Source organism: Tenebrio molitor, chromosome X (genome assembly GCF_963966145.1).
Source record: "Tenebrio molitor chromosome X, icTenMoli1.1, whole genome shotgun sequence".
Classification (NCBI taxonomy): domain Eukaryota; kingdom Metazoa; phylum Arthropoda; class Insecta; order Coleoptera; family Tenebrionidae; genus Tenebrio; species Tenebrio molitor.
In genome coordinates this window covers 4,007,877-4,034,494 of record NC_091055.1, presented here as the reverse complement: position 1 = coordinate 4,034,494, position 26,618 = coordinate 4,007,877, and the positions used below count along the sequence as shown (strand labels likewise).

The 26,618-nt window shown below is 34.3% G+C and overlaps 1 protein-coding gene across 2 annotated transcripts in view; it reads right to left on the bottom strand.

Annotated features, from left to right (window-relative positions):
* Positions 1 to 26,618, bottom strand: part of LOC138139924 (uncharacterized) — a 110,544-nt gene that overhangs the window by 23,727 nt on the left and 60,199 nt on the right. For both annotated transcript variants that reach the window (XM_069060512.1, XM_069060513.1), the window contains 3 exons: positions 12,722 to 13,041; positions 9,773 to 9,934; positions 4,322 to 4,505 (listed from right to left, as the gene is read on the bottom strand). In XM_069060512.1, the coding sequence (XP_068916613.1) occupies positions 4,322 to 4,505; positions 9,773 to 9,934; positions 12,722 to 12,836 (461 nt within the window). In that variant the 5' untranslated portion in view covers positions 12,837 to 13,041. The remainder of the gene's footprint in view (positions 1 to 4,321; positions 4,506 to 9,772; positions 9,935 to 12,721; positions 13,042 to 26,618) is intronic.

Below are 26,618 nucleotides of genomic sequence, written 5' to 3'. Positions count from 1 at the left end.
GAGTACATAAAAAGTTGGTTAGGAAAAGCGTAATGGAAATCAAACAACAAAACAAGCGATTTTCCTACTTCGGATGTTGGAACTGTCGGTCATTTTGTTAAATACATAAACGCACCCTTTTCAAAACACCCTTCCGGCTACAAACATGTTTGTAATCATTTCAAGGGAAATTCTATTTGCCAAGGAACTTATCTTATTCTCCAAATCATCGAGTCGAGCGTTCACGGGATTTTTATTTTCTCGACACCTAATGTACATCTGCACGGTCCGTCTTGATTTCGGTGGTGTAATCTGCGGTAAATTTAAAAGGAAAACCGAACTATTGTAAGCGTCAAGTTTCCGCCAGGCAAATTCAATGTAGAGAAACGTTTAAGATAAGCCGTGTCCTCGGGGAAATGCTGACGAAAACATAACTGAACCTAATAACACAAATCAGAAAAATTTATTCTTTTACGACTTTTGCAGTTCTTGTTAGGTGAAAAATCAGATAAGCGGCGCAGAAAAAAGGACAAAGAAATAACGGGAAATTTTGTCTCTACTTTCTGCGCTAAATCGCCTGTAAATAAATATTTTATCAATTCTTGTTTGGACAATTCCAGAATTAAAATGACAGAGCAAGTGTTTACCATAACGTATTTTATGTGATTGAAAACTAAAAAAAAGGCAATAATTAGTATTTTGCCCGGCGCATCCACCAAAAGTACTAGATTATAAAAAAATTAAATATAAATTCTGACCAAGCTAATGTTAAAATAGTACCGGGTGACTTTTAATGATTGAAATTATTTTTGTTCGGTTGGCAACACATTTACGATTTTATGTTGGTACACTTGACTGTCAAATTCAAATATGACAGTTCAAAAGTCAAAATTAATCAAATCATTATCACGATTTATTAATTTGCAAAAACCTTATCCTTATACCAATTATTCGGGAATGCCAACCCACTAAATTTGTCTTAATCATTAAAAGTCACCCGGTATTATACGAGTTGCACAAGACAATCTGAGTCGAAAGAGAGGATTTAGAGCACGACGAGGAGGGCGACAAGATTTCTTGTGAAACGAGTGTAACATGCTATTTTTTTTATTTCGGCTTCATTAATTTAATTTTTTTAAACATAAAATAATTTTCTAGTGACTTTTGTTATATTGGCATTGGGTTGGTATTGATGGTGAAAATTAAATTTCAAATTGTCTCCGAAATTTTGTTACAATAATAAATCTACCCCCTTAATACTTTATTTTGATTCTACAACATGGAAGCAGATTCAGATGACATCACATTTAACACTGACATTTATTATCAATACCAACCCCATATTCAATAATCACTAGAAACGATGCTATAAAATTGAACTTTGTGCAACGGTTTCAGTTGAAAACAGTGTCACAAAATGTTCATTGTGGTACTGAAATAGAAAATTAGATTACATGTTTATTCAGCGTTAAAATGTGGAGACATTTTTTGTCTTGATTTTATTTCGAATTTATTAATTGTTTTAATTATTAATATTTAACATTTTGACTGGCTCATCCACCGAAAGACCGAAACATAAAATAATATATTATTATACGAGTTTTATAAAAAGACACTTGATTGTGACACAGTGCGTCTTATAAAACGAGTGTAACATACTATTTTTTCTACTTTGGACACATTAATTTGATATAAACTCAAAAATCTAATTGTGAAATAATCTAGGGACTTTTGTGTGGCATGAATTATGGTGGCATTTTTGTGAAATTTATGTCAAATTTGAAATGTTTTAAGTGTTAACAGGAGCTCGCTAGAGATGTCAGACGCCGGCCAGCGTGCTATTACAGCAATACCAACGTAATACGTATGAAAAAAAAAACAAAAACACTTTCACAAAAACTTCCTTTGTGACACTACTTTTCACTTATGATACCAAAGTAGAAAAATATATTTATCTGTTTTTCAATTCATTTTTATATGTACAGGGTGTTCTCGAAGTTGACGTGTTCCTTGTAACACGAGGTACTACACATTATTCTTAAGAATTTTAGCCTAAATCTTCTTAGCAAAATGTTTGTATTAACGGAGATAATTGATTGTATATTTTTATTGTTTTCTAAAATTTTAAGTCCGGTCCTGTCCATTTCTCCGCTGTACTAGATTAATAACTAACCTGGCCCAAAATGGTGTCTTTCCGGAAATCGCTTTGCAATACTCTCTGGACGCTACAGATGCATTCTGATAACGTGATAACATTGCCCATGCATTTGCAACATATCTGTGAGCTCATTATTTTCCTAATAATAAAGCCATTTCGACTAATTAGATGACAACTCTGACAGTAGTTTTGATTAACGTCCATGCTCATTTGATTTTTTTTTTGTCAATTCCAATTTCTAACAAATCAGCGCAAATTTGAGCAGGACCGGTTTCAAAAATTTCAAGAAAATTAACTTATTGTATCTTCATTGCCGTACACATTTTACTAAGGTGATTTTGGCTAAAATTCTTTAGAACAACGCATATCACATGTTAAAAGGAACGCCTCAACTTCGAAAACACCCTGTATTTACTGTTGGCAAATATACAGGGTGTTAGTAAATGGTTGGGAATAAATTTCAGGGTGAATTCCTTACGAAAAATGTGGCTTAAAACCTAAATAAAGTTTTTCGTTAAAATGAGTAGTTTTCTCAAAAAAAAAAATGAAGTCCACTGTTGTTGGAGAATTTCTCTAATTAGTTCATTTGTCTGCCTAAAATCGCATTAGTTTCGAATTCTTTTTTTTTTAAATTCAACCTTCCACGTTTAAATTTTTTCTTTAAACCATTATTATTTTGCAGTATTTCAAAAAAATACGGATATGCCAGAATACATTTATTTTTATTTTTTTATTTTTTTGAGAAAACTACTCAATTTAACGAAAAACTTTATTTAGGTTTTAAGCCACATTTTTCATAAGGAATTCACCCCGAAATTTATTCCCAACCATTTACTAACACCCTGTATAGATTTATTGTTAGTATTTATTAAAGTTTAAAAATCAAGAATGTCATGTGTTTTATTAGGTAATGCATGAAGTACATAATAATTTTGTTTTACAATACAAAAATTTCTGATAATAATGCGGAATCTGGAAAAGTGCCCCGAATGCTTGCAGCATTTCCACGTTGAATGGCAAGGGAAATTCTCTCGAAAAGGAATTTCTTTGATTTTGAATCACCTGATTCCGCAATAAGTCGATTTCCGATGACATTAATCAAATCGATAGAATATTGTTTATAATCAAGAATATTGTTTATTTGCCATTTAAAAATTGAAAACACTGCTTTTGTTTAGTCGATCTGAAAATATAAAAATTGAGGAAAATATTTCCCTCAACGTATTCGCGTAAATTAGTAACATATAAAATGAATTTTGTATAAGTTGTAAAAATGTTGTTTATTTACGGTTTGATATTGCAAATATTGTTTGTTTTATTTTACTATACGATTATAAATAATTAAAAAAATTAACAAGTTTGTCATGTCTGTTTTATTTTATAGTTGCTAATAGATATAAATTTAAATATTGATTTTGACCGGCACTTCCATCAAAATTGTTACATTTATAAAATATAAAAAATCAGTTTTTATTTTATAGACAATTTTAAATAAATATAATAGCTGACTTTTCTCGGCATGCACCAAATTATTAAATATTTAAAACAATCAATAGATTATTAAAAATATTGTCTATTTAGTGTCTGGAAGTTATAAACACCGTTTATCTTTATTTTGTTTACTATTCATTAATTAGAAAAATAATAAGCGAGAAATTTTGCGCGACGCATCCACCGAAAGTGTTAAAATATGAAGACGCTTCCTCTACATCTTTAAAAAAAAGAAGAATGTTTACTTAACGTTTAAATGTGGCGAATCGTATATGCCATGATTTTGTTTTATATTTATTGGCGAATATAAAATTTGGCAAATTTCTCGCCCAGCGCATCCACCATAACTGTCGACGTAATTGTGGTGGATCGTCGCATCGGTGAGGTAACTGCAGCCCATTACCATAGTTACTCCTCTGCGTTATTTATTTACTACATTACAAAGTTTCCAATATTTAGAGGCGTGCATGTTGCATTTTAATCCCGTCGGCGTACCGGCATGTTAATAAGTATCGATACGCCAACTGGAAAAAGCTGCAAATAATAAAAAACAAGTTTCACGTTTATTCGAGGTGGACAAGAGCGTCGCCGATACGTAATGTTCCATCGGCGCCAATCTCGGTTGAATAATATATGTTACCTGGCAAACTTTGTAACACCATGTGTTATAATAATAAAATTTATTTCTCTGACCTGGTGCCATTATGTTTCCCAGCATTTACAAGTCTATAAATCTGAACTTCTACTCGGTGAGTTGAAGATGGAATAAATGTATACCAACAGGCGTCGGGTCCCTCCAATGAGGGCGACTTAATCTGGCCGAAACTTTTGCCGGACCTCGCCATCAATTCGCTTGAAATTATCGTCACATTGCACACTGAAACAAACAATTCACCAATTAACCACACATCACAGGCCGTTTACTACATTCTAACTAACATAATTAATCCTTAATGATAGTTAGATTACACGTTCGTGCGTTCACACTAATCCTGACAGTTTTTGTATAAATACTAAACATGTCACGAATTATCCGCATTTTTATTTTGAGACAACAATAACAATATTTTTAGGCACCCTTAAAGAAAAAGGTAATTTTACGTACTCCCATGCGGACGAAAAGTAACTATTTTTCGGACGCACTTTTCTTACTATGGACCGTGGCGCCAGCTGTTGGTTTGTTTATTAAGTTAACAACGAAACCTACAAAACCGAGTAAACCGACTGAAAACAACTGAATATTTGACAGTTAGATTTAACCATAGTATTTTATTTGCCCGAAAAAGTGTTGTTTCGTTTATTTCTGGTCCTTATTTGGTGCATAATAAAAAAATGAACGTTCATATAATCGATAGCAACAGCGTGATGAAGAAATGTCTAATACAACAGCCAAAGTGATGTTTAATGTCTAATACGTCGACGCAGATGATAATAATCGCAAGAATTGTCCTGTCACCATAAATTATGTAAATAAGTAATTGTATTATAAATAGTAAATTTCTCGTGTTGTTGGTAAGCTGATAAAAATACTATAAAAAATTATTAATATGTATGTATTAATAAATGTATCTATTTGAAAAAAGTAGCTACAAAATAAATTTGTAATTTTTCTAATGATGTCTTTTGCTTTGTATTTCGTGCGGTCGCCTAAAAAATTTAATGTGCACCTTGGCCAAAGAGTGCCTTTTTTCCTCGCCTGTTTTCAAGTCTCGGCTGCGGCTCGATTAGAAAACCCAGACTCGAACGAAAAGATGCACTTTTTGGCCTTGATACACAAATAACTATTTTGCAGCGAGAGAGTTAAAACCGCTTGGAGTTGAAGAGTCTGACTCACTAATCACCGTGAGAAGTCGGCTTAAGATAATCACACTTACTCATTTCTACAACACCCTATAGATTATTAAATAATTTCGGCTGAGAATATTTTTCATATTTTTTAAAAATGTGCAACCGCGGGCAAAATAAATTAAATCATTTACAATATTGCCATTTCATCGATGTTCCAACCGATTCATTAAATTTTTACGTTGTCCCTGACCGCACATATGAATTTGTTATTAATTTGTCTGTTTACAATTTTAACAAAAATGATTTTGTTTTAAACAAAAGTTGAACAGAGCCATTGAATAATAATTGTAAGATTATTCATTGGATACAGATTCTGATTTTTCCATTCCATGCCCAAGGAGATTTAGAAATATTATTTGTGGTACATGTTAACTTAAAATGCGTGAGCTAAGTGAAAAAAAGAATTAGGGAGCATTAGTCAGGAGCCCGCAGGATCTCTGATCCGTCGTCGCAAGATTATTATCTGTGAGATTGCACCGAAATACTGTTTACACAAACGAAATTACATTAGGGCATTAAACGATTGCCGGAATTTTGTGTAATTTAAAAATATGTTTATTCAGGTTAAATTTAATCACGGCGAAATTAGCCGCATTAATCATTTTTTTCCTCTGGTTGCGTCGGGCTTTTCGATTTGCTAGGACTAGAGCGTCGTGCCTGTATTAATTACCAAGCTTATTAATACAAATGTGGCATTCCTAGATGGTATCGATAATTGACAGTTGAGTCGATGATTAATTTGGTTGGACACAATATTACAAAATTGTGGTAGTGCTCAAACAGTTTCCATGGAAATTTCTCTAGTTAATACTAGTTCGAACCGCGGTTTGGCGTGTCTAAATGAAGACTTCCACCGTAAAGGACCGAAAACAAGATGTCTGCGAAATTTCGCTATTTATGTAGACTAATTCTCGAAATTTCCGAGCGCACTTTGCTAAATTGAAAATTGATTGGCGAAATTACAAAATCGTTAATAAATTAACGCCTCAGGATGCAAGTTATTAAAATTTTAATTGATATACAGGGGAGCAGTTGAAATTTCGTTTTTAAATAATGTTTAGTGATCAAGCTCATAATGCCCGTATAGTCTGCGTAAGTATACAAAATTGATGTTTGGGTTGGTCCACGCCCCCATACCGCCCACAACTTGTCACATCATTTTATAGCCCATTTGATAGGGAATATATGTATAATGGGAAACGGAAAGTGCTGTAGGCTTTTATTTCGGGTATTGATGATTGATTAAACAGCGGCATTGCGGCCCTCTGCAAAAATACAAGTATTCTTGTCTTTCTGTCCTGACAAAGAACGACGATTCCATCCAAATGGAGAGAAAATTTTAAAACCTGTTTGGGATATAATATTTTTGGAAATTGAAAAAGATTCGACTCCACAAAAAATAAAATATATTTTTTTTACAATCGTTTTTTTTTAATTTCAGGTTCAGGTTAAAAAAATTGGGTATTTTTACAATAATACAAATCATCATTGTCCATTAATTTAAAAATACAGGGTGTGTCAGAATTGCACCGACAAACTTTCAGTGCTGATTTTATGATCAAAAATAAGTATAAAACACTTGAAACGCTAAGTTTGCCAAATAATCGACTAAAAAGTTTTACCAGCAACAAAGGCACTCGGGTGGAATTTATTGATGAAACGTATAAACATAAAAAGGAGCTTTCTACAATTTACAAAAATTGGGAAAATTTAGCCCCCCCCCCTGTTCAATGCACAGATAAATAAAAAAATGCAAGGGGTTCAGATCGTAATTGTTTTTACGTTTTTTGCCGATTATCTCGCAAACTAAGCATTTTTGTCCCATATGTATTAAGAGTTTTACGAGTATGTCTATTTTTTCATAGAATCAGTCCTGAAAGTTTGTCGGTGTAAAAAAACATTTTTTAGTAATGTTACCGGTCATTACTAAAAAATGTTGTCGGCAACATGTTGCCAATTGTTGCCTTGGTGTAAGGCCGCCTTAACAAGAATTTTGTCAATCGTTTTTTATTACTTGCGATTGTTTATCGCAAAATCCCACATTTTTGTACCTTATTTAGGTTTTTAGTACTTTTTTCATTGATCTACCTAGGCCAACTTGAATTTTTTCATAGATTAATTCCCACGTACGTGTTCAGCCAATCAGAGCACTTGCTTTCATCCAATCAAAACTGTTTATCGCGATAAAAACGTCCTACTACTCTGTCATCTGTCAAAAGTGATTAAAATTGCATGCTACTCCTGTCAGATTCTCAAATTGTTTTTAATCAATGTGTTTTTATTTTTTAATAACTATATTTTAAATAAATATGTAATTAATTACCTAACGTTAAAGTTTGTATTCTGAAATTAATCTTGCCAAAAAAAACGACCAAATTTTTTATATCTGATAAATTTCTCAATTTTTGCTTCAGACAATTTTATATTTTACTCGTTGATATTTGGGCATTTTTATTCAAAGGTTAAACCCTCGAGCTAAAGCTCTCGGGCCTAACCAGAATAAAAATGCCTAAATTCAATTCGTAAAATTGTCAAAGCAAAAAGTTTTCGTAAAATTAAAAAAATTTTCCGATAAAAAAATTAGGTCTTGTTATTTTACCTTCGATAAAATATTATTACATATTTTTTAATTTCGAAGTTAAATAATTCAACAACTTTCCCCGTAACTGTTTTACCGAGATACAAGTACTAAAAATGGTGTCTTATTACATAATTTGTCATTGAAAGGGTAGTATCATTTAAAATTTTGAAGTGGGCGAAGCTGGAAGCGGCTTGGGGTGCAATAACGACGGGACAGCTATACCAGATTACGTCCTATTATTTCAAATTTGTAATGTTACATTCATCAGAGATAAATGCAACCTAAATTTTCAAGTCGACACTCTGTATATTCGAAAAGGTTTAAATCTACTTAAAATTAAATTGTTTGTGTTTTAAACTTATATTTAAAAACTTTCTGAAGCTAAGAATCAAGAAAAAATAAAATAATAAATTTTATCTAAATGAGAACTTTAACTACTTGGCTGTCTTCTAGGTCACACATTTTACATTTGTTAATGATTTAATACAGGGTATTTCACGAGTGAAATGAGCCCGACGGAATTGAAAATGCAACCCACAATACATTTACAGCGCTAACGTGGATATTTGTTTTTGATTTAAAAAACGTGAAACATAGTCAACTGCAGTTTCGTAAATTTTGACATAAATGTCATATTCGCTTGGTTAAATGAAATTGTGAAAAAAACGAAGAGTTTTTGGGAAAATGTTTATTGCCTGCATAAACGCGTAACGGCGGAGGCATTTTTATTACATTCGCCTTAAATCAGAATCATGTCTCTTTTCTCATCGTTCGAATACATTTTAATCGTCGTAGTTTCACTTTTTCGTAAATGTCAGTTGTGGAAAATAAAATTATTGGAAGCAAAGCTATCATGGATTCATAATTTCATTTAAAAAATCCACGTTAGCGTTGCAAATGTATTGTGGGTTGCATTTTCAATTCCGCGGGCTCATTAAAAGTCCTATCTCCAGCGATAGTCCGAGAAAAGTCATCTTAAACTCGTCCAGTCAGAGTTGAGGACCATCAAGGTAGAATGGCCGCAATTTAATTATTTTTTGAAAAAAAAAAAAAACACATTTATGCAAAATTATCGATATTCATGTCACAAATGTCACTCCTACTTTGTACATTAGATTTATTGTTAGAATTTCTACAAATATGAAATATAATTCTATCTTACTGCGAAATGCTTAAGTCTATGAAGGGAACTGGACAATTTTTGAAAAAAATTAAGAAAAAAAAATTTCAAAAATATTGTTTATATCCTATCAATAAAATTTGTTGTTCGAATTCTTTACAATGTAACAAATCTCTTTAAAACCAAAATGTTAAAAAATACGAAACAAATTTTGTACATAAAATTTTGAAAAATCTTTAAAAAACTCCAGCTATTCTTGTCGTTCAGTTGACGTAATCGATACATTTGGGGAATCAATACTTTTCGTGTGATAATTGAAAAAGTATTCTTTATCTTTAGCATTTGGCAATTTTCATCAGCGGTAGCTTATATTTTATGCAAGAACCACCTTGTATATGCGTGTAGTAGACACGTAATAGCTTACGGGGTCCTGCCTCGCAGCTCATATAAGAGGACATAAATTTCGCGTTTCGCGCGTAAAATATTCACGAGGACAGAACAATTTTCCGTTTGTTTTTCAGCCGTTGTAAAAATTCATTTTGCCGGTCTATTAAAATAATAAACGGTGTAAAATTTAAATAAACGTCATACATACTGTGATTGCAGTGTTGTTCGAGTCCGCATTGTGAGCACCGATTTGGGGAGCTCTTGCCGCAATGGCAGCCCCCGTCGGCCACGCAGCAAGCACACTGATGGTCGGTCCTGTTCCAGGGGCAAGGACAACCCTTCGCTTCCTGCGTCCATAAGTCGATTTGACCTGAAAAGGGACAATCAACTGTGAGAGCGACCTGAGTGCTCGAGTGCAACGAATTTATCGGGTGATATCACGAAATTTGATTAAAATTCTGACAATTTAATGCTGCACCGGTAGCGGTGTTATTGCAAATGAAAGGTGCAATAAAGAGACGCGGATAGCTTCTCTTTCACATCCAAATTGTTCGGAAGTGATTTTTCGATAATTTCACTTCGGCGCTCGACTTTAAAGAAACTTTCCGGATTTAATTTATAATTTATAAATCTGTTTCATTCCGGCAAATTACGATAGATGGATGCATAAATGGCGGTGTCATCTAATTTATGTTAAGGTTCGCGCGTAATTTTTTCGGGGGAAGATGCCGAAAACGGGGGAGCACGTCATAAATAATAGCACTGAAGAGGCCGGAAATTGACTTAATAAAAAGAGGATTCATAATTCAAGCAACGAAATGATAAGTTAAAGAAACACCTAAGCGTCTCATGTAAGCATGACAAGATTGTCGCTTAGATTATATCAAAGTATAATTCATAAATATTTAAACGAATACTTATCCACTTCAGGAGCACAAATGTCATCGAATATGATGAAAGAAATTTGAAAACTTGTTAGGCAACGAGAGATAAAAGCCGAGTCGTAGATTAACTCGTGCAGATTCATCACTCCCTGTGAATATAAAAGTAGGTGGCAAATGTTAATTACGTTCAAGCAATCTTGAGTTGAATTGAAATTTTGTTTTGGAAAGTTTTTCATTTTTGAGTAAATCGAAAATAGAGTGAGAATGCACAGACAAGTTTCGACAGGCAAGAGTGAAGGTGTAGATAAAATAAAATTTTGTTCAAAGTCGTGGTTTAAATGGCGCGGTTGACCTGACGGGATGGTGGATTTTTAAAGAGTGCAACGAATGGACGCGAGGTTAACTTGGGGGAGAAAGAGCAAAAATTGAATGCATGAAATACGTGAACGGGGAGAGAAATAAAAGTCGGGGGTGGGAGCGCAAATAAATTTAGACTGAGAATTTATTATATGCACACACATAAAATATAGATTTTCTAGGCATTATTTTTTCGAGAGTACAGTTTGGTGTTGTGTTCCCTTCGGGTGGGTAAAAACCAGGTCCAAATTATTAGTTTGGTGGTATTTTTTAGCATAATGTCAGGACAGGTGCAAGAAATCGTCCGAATTTGCAACCCTTGATTAGATAATGGCTCGGTTAAGAATTAGGTCTGTTGTGGAAGCCGCAGATGAGAAGTCTGTTTGTCATGATAATGACATCAGCGTCCAGTTGTTCCGATAGCTGAAGGAAATAATAGTCTAAAGGGAAGCCTTCGGAGACTTAATTAATTGTCCCAAGGAAAACAACAAATACTCCCTCTATACATCCCCGAGGGTAGTGACAATAACAGACATCACATCAAATATTGCTATAATTAAATTTGTCACGTAATCGCAAAACTGATTCAGCGGATGAAAACCCCAAGCACACCACTCGAAAAAATTCCTTTTCTCTCCGTCACTCCACTTTTCCGAACGTTTTATTGAACCATATAAGTGTAAATGCTTTTCTATTATGCCATAAATTTATCTAACACATAGACAAGATTTTGATGGCGCATTTGCCTTTTTGGCTGAAATTTATGCTCACTTTACGGCCACGCTATGATTCGTAAAGACCCAGCAAATGCTCGCTTATTTCGTTACGTCGTTTATCATCAGACCAAGACAGTTTCCTTATTCAATTAATAATCAGCTGTGCCCCACGGAACGGCCGTGACATCTATACAATTTCACTTAGATATTAGAAGTGGTGTGTGCGTGTTCTTGCCTCACCCTATAGATACAAATGTGATAAGAATGCCGGTTCGAATTTAATAAGGACGTAAGGAAGTCGCTCCTCCGACTTGTCGACTTCGGTCTAAGCAAAAGTTGCCGCCATAAATTTGATTTTAAACTTATCACTCTAATGCCAGACATTTTTTCACGTGAGGGAATAGCCACCCAGTTTACCACACCTTACTCGGCAACTGCGGGGAAAATAAAACATATTTGGGGTGGCTCTCTGCAGGGTAGGTTTTGCCTCTAAAGAAAATTATCGAAGCAATTTATTGCAAAACTAACCTAGCTATAGTCGGCGTGGCGACTCAATGGAGTAATAAACTTTCAATAAATAAAAAATACAAAATTTTCAGGCTTCCAAAGAGCGTTGCTGTCTGGTTGAATGCCTCGTGCTCTTGTGTTCTGAGTGCTTCTGTTTTTTTAATAAGATTTAAATTTCCCGCACAAAACTCAATTTTTTCGAAGCTGTGTAAATCAGACTTTTCATGACGTCGCTACGAACTATCACGTGAACACCTCGTGAAGAAAAAAAAGAAGTAAAAGAATTTTCCTTAAATTGCATGATCTGATCGATATTTCTTCTTCAATCAAAATAGATTTTTCCCGTGTGTTTTTTTTTATTTGTCTAAAGATCCAAACTATGTTTATGTCGTTGTTCCTTGTTAAAAATATATAAATTTCTTGTCTTTCGCAAAAACTGGCGTCGCCATCTTGTGACCGAGAAATGTGAAAAGTGGCGTCCCTTATTGTGAGATGACCTTGTACAACCCGCAATAATAATAATTTTGGTAAAAAAATGTAAAATTTACGTAAACAAGAAGTTTGTGTTGTTAGTTTATTAAATATTCAAAACATGAAGGTATTTAATGTGGTTGAATTGCCTTAACCGAATAAATAAAACGATATAAATTTGAGGAGTAAATTAAAATGAGGTTTGTGTGAAGTTTGACTTACTGTTTCCGCCTACATATATGGGTGTCCACATGAGCTGGGCCCTCATGGGCGGCAGGACGTGGAACCAGATGAACCACAGAAGGAATGCGTACGTTGACAAATTTGAGGAAGCCATGGGGCTTCCTCCTTACTCGAATCGACGCCTCTACCTCACTCGCCACAAAATTCCATATTTTCTTTATATCATCCCTTATTTAATCCTCAATTTAATTTTGACGTTAGACAAGAAGTCCATCGGAAAACACCATCGATACTTTTTCCTTGACGCGATTTCCATGCAAAACCTTTGATGCTTTACATTTCTTTCCGACGTACCGAACCTGAAACAGAGAAAACATGCATAGTGGAAGATTTACTCGCAACAAAAGAGATTTAAATCTGTGTTATTATCCTTCGACCCTCAAAGCCCGAACCTTTCAACATTGATCTCTCATATCACTACAATAATTACTTTAGTCTTTCAGATTTAGCCAGCTACGAAATTATTCCAGGAAAGGAGCCTCGACGCACAAATCTCTAATTTTCAACAAACGTTCAATGGTTCGTTTGTGCCCTTTTAGCGGATTCGGAAGACCGAGGAGGCTTTAGTCCCTCTGATAATCCAACGAACGCATAATTTGCCGCCTCACCAACCCTTTCGCTTTCTAATTAATTAATAATTATGAAAAATTCACCACATAACCTTTACAGAATTTCATTTTCTTGGTACTGACTTTGACAAGTTAAAAATGACTCCGCGGAGCGCAGACTGCCGTATCTTTGAAACTTGCTTTATTAACCGGCAGTCTACAAATTACTTTCTTGTAAAATTGGCCGAATCATCGGGCTTGACACTCCTACAAGACATGTCACAAATAATTTACCCACAATATGATACCGACAATACCTACACCTATAACCGCAGAATAATGGATCAAGAAGCTCCATCCACAATTCTACGCAATTACGCACAACCTAAATAATAAACTTCACCACAAAATAAAAAAAATTGCTTTTATATCTGCGTCACTCTCCAAATTTTAATTTTATAGTTTCATAAAGAAGCTATATAAAATATTATGAATTTAAAAAATGATGGCCACTATAAAACGACAAGTGCTACTGACGTAAACATTTTACTGTAAATATTTTTGTACCGGAGACATTTCCATCACAAAATTATCTTTTGTAACGCACTCTATCTAATTCTCTGTACTTGTCCATTTTTGAACTGAATGTTGTTCCATGCTTGGGTCGCTGTTACTTAATGATAAATGTAACTTCTGTTACCGTTTGTGGTATGAAACTACGTTTGAGTGGCCATACAACTAGCACCAGAAACTAGAAATTTCAAAGTACTATTTTGAAATGCGTCAGCCTGGTATAAGTTGCAAGGGGAGACATCGAGCACCCTTGTAACGTTACATACCGTGACAAATTTGTAGCTTGAGGCAGTCGGTCGATGCAGCATTGTTATATGTCCCACGATGAACAAGACTGTTCAGTTTAAAGAGTAAAAGATTCGACGTTTTATTGTAAAAATTGTAAGATGTCATTCGGAGCGGGGCAGAGATGTATTGTTGGTTGCCTACATAGGGTATTTTCTTAATGGCGGATAATGTCCTGATGAGGCGTGACGCTCCTGATGACACGTGAAATATGAAAAGAATCGGTGCAATCGAACCAATTATTCGGTTGTGTGCGAACAGGGGAGTGCTAAAAGCCGGAACTGCTCCGATGTCAGAATACACGATATTTCAGGCAGCGATTTTTTCACTAAATCTGAGTTAATCTGAAGAACGGCTCAATTTGAATCGATTCGTATTTCAATCTGTCAGCGCATTAACTTTCAGTGAAACAAAATGCAAATCGCAATTAGTCCGGATAGTTTAGCCGTTCCAGTCGTGCAGCAAAGTGAATTTGGAGATAAACAAGTCGACAATGTCAGGCTTAAAACATTTTATTATGATTTATGGACGTGTGTATACCATCTTTTAGTCTAGATAGTATATAAATTTTTTGGACGTCTCCGACTCGGATATCTTCTCGTACATTGACACATTGTTTACATCTTAAATTTGGGTTTCCGATGGCAAAAACTAATTTACAGCACAATAAGTCATTCCTAATTTGAACCGCAAAAAATGATTGTACGGCGAAACGTTTCGCAAATTAATCCAACTCCCTTGCCCATTTCTAACCGAGCCAAGGCGATAAGCGTAAAACTCCGGCTAATAAATCCAAATACTTCAAAATTTGTCAAGTGTAATTTTTATTGCAACGGAATTTAAATGAAAGCACGACAAAGAAGGAAGTTTTAATTTGAGAAAATATTTTCGCAGGTGACTGAAGTTGCTAATAGGCGCGTGTGAAGGGTGTCCAACAAAACAAATAAATTCAGTTCTTTTACTCTACGTTGGAAGAGGAAGGAAGGATGTTGCGGGTGTGGGGCAGAAGAAGAAGCCATTAGATGAACTTTTTATCCCCCACGCGATACTTTTATATTTGATAAAATCAGAATCGCAAACTTTTAATCCAATCCGGATGAATGTAATGAATTGTTGACCAGAAGCCTCAAACAGAAATTGTTATCGCGTCTATTCGCTAGTCTAAATTGCGTTAAAGGGATTACGATCGTCATACTCTACGAAAGTTTGGCTTAAGTGAGGAGTTGATTAATACAACACGAAACCGCAGTCGTACAGTTAACAGACAGTGGTGATACGGCGGTATCAAAAAAGAATAATGGAACAGGGAGTGACAGGAAGCATCTGACGTTTTCTGCTCTGCTGTAATTTTGTTTCAAATGAAATTAGTGTCATATGTAATCGAGTTATCGAGTGAGCAACATAGATTTGTAGATTGGGGCTTTGCACGGATGTACCCACAACACAAAAATTATTTTTCATAATAACGAGACGACACTCGTGTGATTGTGTCAGACACCACGAAACAGCGCAACACGCCTAATCTAGCCACATTCTCCTCAAGTTGGCAAAGTTTCACCGAATTCAACTTCACATCTACAATGTTTTTCTTCTAAAAATTTACACCAACAAGCTGATAATAATGCTTTCGACTCGTGAAATGTGCCACGTTATCAAACCCAATCAGATTTCAATTTTACGCCGTGCAATTACGACCAATTAATAATTTAAGTAGTCTTTAATATTTTGTATCTATGCATAACGGATTTGTGACTATTTTATAACCCATTACTGGCCAAATGTATCTACTGAAATTTTCACGTTGCAACAAAATGATGTTGCAAATTTTTCATTCGTTTAATAATTAATCGTTAAAGTCGCCAAAAGAACAAATACAAATCAATTGTAATTTTTGGTATATATTCATCATTGCAATTGTATTTTAGTGCACATCGTATCGCGAAAATGAGGTTACCTTTTTCATTTGTTGAAAACCTCTTGAAAACTTGTCGAGACCTGTTAAAAAGTTTAAGACTTCATTGAAAAATCTGCAATTAAGTAAAAGTATGAAACTTCTTTAAGAAAACTGAAGAAATATGTTTGGTAACAGCATATCAGTATTGTTGCTAAAATAGATATTTACAATCGAGTGTGAGAAGTTACATTTGCAGCGCGAATTTTAATTTGAAACACCACGCGCAGCGGAGTGTTTCATAAACTAAGTGTTGCAAAATGTTTCACACATGTATAATGCTTTTTGGCACAGGTTTATTAATTTAAAATGTTAAAAACAATTACTGCTTTTCGAATTTTAATGGAACGCACCCAACAATTGTCAAATGTAAGGTAGAACGGACAGATGGCGCTGCTATTTTCATTTCTTTTAGATTTTATTTTCTAAAACTAATTGAATTCAAAATGTATACATATTGTTCTCCTGAAACTCAGCTTCATTAATTTAAAATTGTGTATTTCTTCTACGTTTCTAAAGGTTAAAAACAACGATTATTTACTTTGCTGCATAGTATGTGGGAAAAATTCACCGTCGCACAGTCGCTGTAAAAACAAAGTTTCTTGTGACGCGAAAGGTGCGTATTTGCAAAGTTTCCATCACAGGAGGCCAAAAAGAAAATTTCCTGCTAGATGTAGATTTATTTTTTAAAACTAATTTTGGTCATAAATAATTTGACACAAGGACACGAAATCTACGACGAATGTTGTTGATCTTTGGACATAAACTTGTTGGTTGAGATTTTCAACCAAATAAGAAACTGAATTACTTTGTATTGAATCGAGCAATCGGGTTTAAATCACTTTATTTCTGTTGAAAACTGCAATATGAAGTCAAACATTTTCTTCCAAGGTTGTCTCTAGAGAAATTGCACTTTTGTACTTTGCTTGAGAATTAACAATTGATGACCACTACATACGAGTATACATATTGTTTTATGAAAGATAGAATTGTTATAGAATTTCTACACCGTTTTATTCTTCTGTGAGGTCAAGCTAACTGGAAGAAACCACTCCAAATAGCAAACCTAATCTACTCAGCATTTCTTTATCGTAGAAATCAAAATTTATGTTTTAATTTTTTCCTCCAAGTTTGCCCTCAGACAAAAAAAATCTCAAACAATTCTTCAAGATATGTTTTTGTTAAACATGCATATTTCTTACCTTTCGCAAAAGCTGTCTCAACAATAGTAGAAAAGAAAAAGTACAAAATTTTCTATTGCGTGCAGATATTGGTAACATTTTCCAGATAAGAAAAAACGAAACAGTTATCATTTAACATTTAATTTGTCTTTTCAGAAAAACCCAAAACAGACCCAATGTTATTTATTACCTTGATGTAGTGACATCGAAGACAGTTCAAAAGAAAGTGTGGTAAAATAATGAATGAGGAATTTAATACCCAAGCAATCTTATCTGTGTTTGCGTAGACTGGACACATAAAATGATCGTCATCATCTTTTGACTAAGAAAAGTGAAAAGTGGCGTCCTTTATTGTGAGATGACCTTCTGCAGCCATAATCTGCGCACTAACTTGTGACCTCTGACACTGAGTATTACTTGTTAAAAAAATAAAAACGGAGAGGTCATTCGTTTAATTTTTTTACAGTAATGTTCAGTAAAGTGAAAAAGGATGTCGAGCCGATCGAGACTGAAACTAGAAAGCTATTGTTTTGAAATGCGTCTACCCTATTTATTCTATAAGGTGCTACATCGAGCACCCTTGTAGTGTTACGTGCCGTGACAAATTTGTAGCTAGAGGCTGTCGGTCGTTGTGGTGTGATCTTATACCCCACAACAATTTCACCAATATGTAATTATGTGGCAGCGCGTCCGAATTTGTAAAAACAAGCTTCGTTATTTTTATTAATGGTCTGTATGAAAAGTGACACCCGTATCGGTGATTTTAACAATCATAAAATGTGGTTTACTACCGATCAAAGAATTATGCGAAAAAATCAAATCGCAGAATGGGGAAGTCTAATTTCTGAAGTTCTAAACTGTGTGTGGTTTTAATTAATTCTTCATAAATAATATACCTACAGGATATGAAATAATGTAAACATGTTCTTTATTTGTTTTTAATATATAATGTGTATGTCACTGGATTTCAGCAATTAAATTATTCATTAAAAATGAAACAGCTGGAGGCAATCTGGAATTTTTTGTAAGTTGATGTTGACTCTTTCAGTTGATTGTGAAATTGTAACATTAAACAGAAAACATACTTCAAAGGGGACGTTATTATCGAAGTCGTGAAAAATGTCTCTGGCAACATTACCTCGATAATTTGAACATTTGAGTTGTGTTCGTCAGTAGAAATATAATTAATGTAAATCGTGGGTGGAATTGATTGAAAAAGAAGTTCACATTTCGATCAATTCAAATCAGATTTAGCGTTCAATTCTTGGCCCCTTAACACAACAGTGGCGCGCTTGTTTGCTCGTTACCCTCCTGTACACAGCCCGGGGTTTGTTTTGTCTCTACACCTGCATGTGCCACGTTTTCATTAAATCATCTCCAGGAACCGAACGCTGCTCGAAGAGATTGAACTCTTAGAGTATGTTAAAATGAATCCGGCGGAATGAGTTTTGGGAGTACGTGTGTCGAAGTTGTCGGAGGTGAAAGTGTTGGCAGATGAAATTACATTTGGTGGAAGTTCGAAAAATAAATATTTTCTAGGAAGCAAAATTCCCAAAACATACAGAGAGTGAAAGGCGTGCTGATAGGAAGAAAATATGTTTGGACCAAAGACGACGCGATAAACTCTCTTACAAATTTTGGGTTCAAAGCCAACACGCACAATGGAGAAAAAATATAAATCAAAATTTATTTGTTCCAGCTGTGAATTCAGAAAAAGCTATTATGACTTCTGCTGGGCGATTTCTTTCGCCGCTTTAAAAAACTGATCAAAGGAAAAGAACAAACAGAGTCGACAGAGGGAAATGTGCATACATATTGACAGAAATGAAGTCGCCACAAAGCCGACGCAAACGCGCTATTAGGTGATTGGTAAATTTGTCGATTTGGATTTTTTAACGAAAATAGTAAAGTCAGATTCGTAATTAGTCAGTATGGAAGTTTTGACAGGAAAAGTTGGTGAGAATTTGATGTTTGAATGTTCATTGATTTTGCGACGTGGTGCCCTAAAGCTGTCGTCGCTGTTCTGGCGGTGTATTGTTGTCTCGCTTTAGAAATTCTTCGGCTAATTTGTTTGGCTCAAAATAGTCAATTAAAAGTAAAGTGTTTTGTGATGTGTCGTGTTAGAGTGCCTATTATGAAGTTGTGTTAATAAGTCTGGTATTTATTAATGAAATGAGGGAGGTAATAGTAACGAAAAGGGGATTGTTCGAATTAATTGATATAGAAGTGTTACATTATGATCAAGATAAATTAAAGCCATTAAATTTAAATCAAAACAGGGAATATGATTAGGTGTTAGGAGATGCAGGATACGCTGTGTCAAGGACAACATGCGTAGTGCTTTAGTAAATTCCCTCGGCATCAGTAATAAGGAAATTTTGCTCTAGATGGTTTAATGAATTAATCAAATTTAATTATCTATCCTAGGCTTGCATCCCAAATTCTAAACTTCTAATCACACTAGACAGGTATTCTCGTCTCACCCTTGATGCTTACATAGAATATATTTAATATCAGACTAACACCAAATAATCTACTTACACCTACATAACATCATGTACGGTTTTTCATCTAATTAGGAAGTACTTAGCGTGTTAATAGGGTTGCATACCGTAGGTAAACATACCGATCGCCATCTGTCAGCACTCAGTCGCACTAAATTCTTTTCGATCGAAAATATAAACAAAATTGTTCGTGAGTGGTGTAACGACGTAAAATAAGAAAGACACTGCTTTAAATGGTTCTTGTCAGAAATAAAAGTAAGGTTCTTATTGCATTTGCATGTACTCGTATGCGTCTACTTCAAGCATGACATATTTGAATAAATCTAAATTGTTTGTTGCACCGCTTCGCTTCTTTCAAAGCAGAAGATAATTTTATTTCCGTGTTTACATATAGAATTTTAACGAAAACGGTTGGAAGTTGGTAGATAAATCAAGGTCCGAGCTGCACCCACCTTAACACATTTAGATTAATATCTTTTCGATTCGTTCGATTAAAAACAAACCTTTACCGTCGGGAGGGAAAACAAGGAACTCAATAAAATTACTCGGGAAAGTTTTGTAAAAAATGTGTTACGTTCAGCAGCCACCCCAATGTTAGCGTTGCTATGCCGGATCTGCGTCAAAAGCGCGACTTCCGGACCGCTTTTCTAAAAAGTCACAAATTCAATTTACTGAAAATTGCTACTCTCTGGTTTACGGTGTTTTTATGGCGAGACACTGTTAATTTTTCCGAAAATTTTTACCAATGTCGTTAGGAAGTTGGTAAATCTTGGAGGTTTGTCGGTCCACCTGCGCGAAAAAGGGTCAAGTGTGATGTTACAGTTGAGTTAATTAAATCATTGCATACATCCCCGCAGTAGTGGATTTAGCAAGAGCAAACTAACATAACAATAAGAAGGTTTCGTGCAGCTTTAATGAATGCAAAACATACACGGGAGTTAACTAATTAGAAGCAAACATCTGTGATGTCTACAAAATTTCCATTTTCCAATTTCTATCTGGCATTAATAATTCCATAAGTAAACTTCTAAATGTCATCAATCAAAATAACAATCTAATATTGAGATCCACCTAAAGATCGATCTCCCAACTTCTCGCTTCGACTGAAGAATCTCTCAGTTTTGATACAGTTTTGATCTTACAAATAGACCATGATGCACGATAGATATGTTGTTATAAGATGGAGTGAAAGTCTAAATTCAGATAATGTTCCGAGCTTCGATTTCCACCAGACTTTGCTCTTAAACTTTTGGTGACATCTCCCCAAACTTTACAAGTTTCCAATCTCGATTAAAATTTTCTCGCCGACTTTTACCTACATCCGAAATTACATTACGAGTAGTTCAAACAAAAACAGACAACTTCTATTTTATATTTAAATCCCCAAAACAGATCTATCAGTTTACTCTGCTAAGCAAATAATATATTTTTTATTATGCAAATTGGAACGGATGCCATAAAATCCTTCACGATTGAATAAACACTGAAGGCAGTGCTGCACTTTCAACGAAAACAATAAAACGTGTTATGGTAACCCAAAGATGTAAAACTCTTGATTTGCCAGCACCGTTGCTCGATCTACCCCTCATTGAATACGTGTGGTGGCAATACAATACAACACAATACAATTACTTTAAATTAGCTTGGAGAGAAGTCATTTAAAACACATTATAAAATGTCTTCAATTTTCCTTTTTTCATGTATTTCCAGTTCAAAAAAAAATTAAAACACTAACTAGAGTTGTCATCATCGTCGCTCGACAGCTTTGCTGTCGAAACGTGCGTCAGCTTTAGTTAAGCAATAAAGTGTAGGTATTTGGTGCAAAGCAATCAATAAAGTATTGTAGTCATGAAGTGGTCCATTAAATTTCATTTGAAATCATACCAACTAATTGTCATTATACATAAATGTTTTTAATATCAATTAATTCGTTCTTTTTAACAACCAATTAATCATTTACAACATTAATTGGTTTATTGTTGGCAATAATGGCAAGAGCTTTAATAATAATCGGAAAGAAACACTTGCAGTGTTTTCGACGTTGTACACTGACAAGTTAAATCATCTCAAAAGTGAGTCAATTAGCCAGCATGACTTCCAGATCTGACTCCGATTGATTACCAATGTTTAACTGGTGGACTATAAGGTTCTTGAGAAATGTTACAGGACATTCTAATTTAATTTTTTAGGATGAATAAGAATAAGAAGAATAGATTTATTTAGGTACTTTGATAGTTTGTACAGTTTGCATTTTACAACACAACAATAGTACTGGCTACTGATAACAATAAACAAAAACAATATTATCGTTTCCACAAAGATTCTTCAGTTCTTCAGATTATTTTGACATTAGTCTGTATTGTTGTGTAAATATAACCTTGAAATCAAAACAAAATCAGTACCGTATTGATGACGGTGACCATTTTATTTTGCACGGTTTTTGTTGTTTGTTTTTGTATTTGCAAGTGATAAACACTTTGTTGTGTACACAGCGACGTCGACAAACAGGAGCTTTATTCAGGTAGGAGTAATAATTCGTGCGATAGAATTTATTCTGAACTTGGATGTTTTCAAAAGAATTTCTTGCCTATTCATGTGCCAGACTGTGAAGATCACATCACAAACTAACAAGTGTCGTCTGTACAATGTCTGTCTGGGTGAAACCACCCCTTCGAATGGTAAAGATATCTTGGTCGTTGTATCGAGCCACGATTTTTGATTTATAGAAAACGTAGTTCCTCCGAAATTAAACAATATATCTTTGGAACTGGATTTAGTTAAGTGACGGAGACAGTTTTATTTAAACGTAAATAGGAGTAAATTTTCATTTGGTTCCTTATTATCCTCGGTGCGGTTGTGCGAATGTGGCTAATACAAAGATAGGTCGATGCGTGTATCTGTGTTTGTTTATTCAGCAGTCTACTCCATATTATGAAATCCAGATTAAAAAAATTGGTGACAAGTTGATTAAATGGAGCGGGAGGCGTAATCTATACGATGTGATTTATGGGATTATACTCGGGAACAGAATTTAGCGTAGACAAATAAACAAGGGCAAAAACAAACAAACGTGTGAACCTGTCTATTAACATAAGTCGATAATCGAAGTTATGACAGGGCGGAATTAGGTGTTAAACGTCGGCGGAACTCCTCCATCAAACTTCTTCTCCACTCCCAATTTGCATCGGGGCCTGTCCACGTCTACGTCTTTTTCATTGTCAACAGTAGACTGTCGTCGTTTTCTGTCAAATTCTAAATCTGCGGCCTAAGGTCAGGGCCGAAATATAGGGGTGTGTTCGCATGGACGTAATATGCCCTAAATCTCTCCCCGGGAGAATTATAATCTTCAAAAACACAGCCCCAAATGCGATTTTCTTTTTAATAATTCTGGAATGCTTTGATCTAAGAGGCAGGTTCGATATTCGCTTGCAATAAATAATCTTCCCTTCGTGCAATTTGTTATTGCGCCGTCACGGTTTCTGTCTTTCGGCAAATAACGATTTGTCTAAATGATAAACCTCCTCGATAATACAGTTCGCTGGGAGCCGGCTAATTGGCGAAAATTATTAAGTAAACGAACTTCGGGACTTTTCAAATATTAATCGTAATCTTTTGAGCAAGCGAAAGAAATACACGGACAAGGTAATCTAATATCGTTGCTCACCGACACCGCGAGGACTCCCTTCGAGACAGAATTTTTTAATTACTAATGAAAAACTGTTTTCGGGACAAATTTAATGTCGACGTCGAGGTGGATCTGCGAATTAAGTCTTCAGCAGGTTTCATCACTTCGGTGCCGGCTGAGCTGTCGATATCTTTATCCTGCATCTAAACGATTGCAACTAGTCTTGCATCAAATTTCCCACCAACTTAATTTCCGCGCTGAGAAATATTGTCGCCGGTTAAGCATATATTTTCCACAGCCCGATGAGACAGAGAGACATTTTAAAAAATGCTGTCCAAATTTATTCGGACCCACGCACATCCCGTGACACGGTATTCAGGCCGGATTTATCATTACGAATATTATAATTAAGTATCATAAATATTAATATCTAATTTACTACGTTATTCACAGAGGAAAACGGAGATGATTACGTAATTATTTTTCCTGTGTTCACATTCGTATTATTTATCTAATTAACATTTAGCTTGCCAATTTTTTTTTGTTTAAAATTCACTACGCTCCAATTCACTGACTAAGTATTCTGAACACTATAAATCTTTGCTGATAAAATTTTTATCCGATACTGCACGACGTCGTTAGTAAAATATTGATAATAAAGTTTATTAAAATTGATTTAAGCAGCAGACTTTTATTTTGCAAATGAATTGAGGGTTTATCGAATTCTGTCGTCGTCATTTTATTTCGTGCATTATATTAGACGAGTTCTGTGCAACGACATCCAGATCAATATATTTATCCTACGAGTTAATTGGGATATTGTTGAAGCCATGTTGAAGTTTCTGGTTTATTTTTTCAAGATCTGAAACAATGTGGTGGAATATGTTCGCCGGTAATGACGTCGCTGGCAATTGTATACTTATTATGTATGTTGAAATTGATATATGTACAATATTGACAAAATAAAAATCATTATCCATAAATTAGCTATAAGAGGTGGTTAAATTTATAAAAATTGAAATAGTTTAGGACCCAAAGTAGTACCTTGCGGGACATTCTAAATACTATGGGAATGGAACAGGAAACGCGTTAAATTAATATAAATGCATACTCATTAACATTTTTTTTTTTAATTTTCCACACATTGTCTAAATTTTTGAAAACTGCAGTGGGAATTATCGTAGAAGCAAAATCTCAAATATTTAAGCCTTTGATAAAACTAAGACTGCACGGTTTAACTGCTTTAACCAGTTAAGGTAGTTATCTTAGTTAATTGGGTCATGGTAAAACCGGTTAACTTATTTGACATGTTCAATTTAAGGCTATACGGTTTAAGTGATTAAATTAGGTATATTTTCTTATACAGGGTTCCCCAAAAATAGACGAGTTCTTAGCTCCCTTATTTATTGGAAGATTTTAATGACCTATGTACCAAATTAAATGGTGGTGAGTAGGCCACAAAATAGCCTACTAAATTCACGTATAGCTTCAAGGTTAAACTGTCAAAATATTTTTTTTCAAATTGGAATATGTATATACTTTTCTTTAATAATTATTATAAAGATTTTTATTCTGAAAACAACAATGACAAGTATAACTTCCCATAAGAAAAATTAAACAAAAAGAATAAGACACTATTTAGCCTTGTGTAAAAAAGAACACTAACTTTTGAAACAAATGACGAGCACCAAGCGAGAAGCGATCATAATGCATTACGTTACAATGTAATAAGTAATAACCAAAATAAGTTAGCTGGAAAAACAAATGATAAATAATAACGTATGCGATTGTGCAAAACCCAGTTTGAGGATAGACAAGAGAAGCGTTTTTTACATATTGTTTTTTGTATTTTTGGTATGATGTGATACATTGTTGTTTTCAGAATAAAAATCTCTATCAGAATGACTAAAAAAAATGTGTTTGAATTTGAAAAAAATATTTTGAGAGTTTAGCCTTGGATCCCTTGGGGTGAATTTATTAGGCCCTTTTGCAGCCTACTCATAACCATTTAATTTGATGTATAAATAATTAAAATCTCCCAATAAATAAGGGAGCAATGGACCCGTCCTTTTTTTTGGGGATAGCTGTATAAGCGGTCAAAAAAGAATAATTTTTAAACCGGTTTGGTTCTTTAGCGCATTTAGCTTTTTAAACCTTTAACTATCAGCTAATTAACCAAATAAGCTGGTTTAACAGTATGTACGTACAGTCGTAGTAAATTAATTTGCCTAAATTGATACTGGTAACTGTCAAAAAATTGAATTTTTGCAAATTTCCAAAAAAAAATTTTAACGCATAACTTATTTTCATCTCTAAACTGTTGGTAAATTTTAGGCTGGTCTCGGACAGCTAAATTTTTTTCAATGATAGTGATTTGCTTAGCCAGTTAGACAGATATAGATTTATTTTATCAATCTACTACTTCTCATTTTTATTTTATCTTGACGTCTCGAGATACAGATTAGATTATAAATATTTATCCACGTTTTGAGTATTTTTTAAAATGCAACAGTAAGTATAAACAGTTATTTTTACTAAAACCGCATGATAACTAATTTTGTTGGCGTGACGATTTAATTTAGTCTTTCTTGATGTAAATATGTGTATTTAGAAATTTGACATTTTTCTCGGTCTTGTGTTTAATAATTTTGTGCCTCACCCGAGCCCGATCCTTTTCCTTTGACTCACTCCTAGAGTTTTGTCAACAAAAACGTTCTCGTGCTTTATTACGTACATCTGTTTTTGATTGACGTAAGAAATTTAAAAGTTTTGTTGAAAGCGTAAAGAACGAAGTGCGTTCCGACAAGCCGTTTACATCAAACATTTTTACAATAATCACAAAAAAAATCCACGCCATGAATAAAGAAACCACTTTGATCAATATATCGAATGATTGCTTTTGAATTTAACATCATTTCATAGTGAGGCGGCTCACGCCGAAATGCGATCCATCATACTCGCCAGATTTAGCATTCTCTTATGTATTTATAGAATATAAAAACTATTTTTTCTGTCTCAATTATGGAACATCTGGAGGCTCATGTTTTAGTCATTTTCGCAATGATTTCTACAATTTTAAAATATATTTAACTCGCACCAAATTTATAGGAACATATAATGTCGGAAGTACAACTGTTGCAAATTCATTAGCTCTCAGTGGCATGTATTATTAATTATAGCCCACTTTAGCTCAAACAACAGCGTTATAA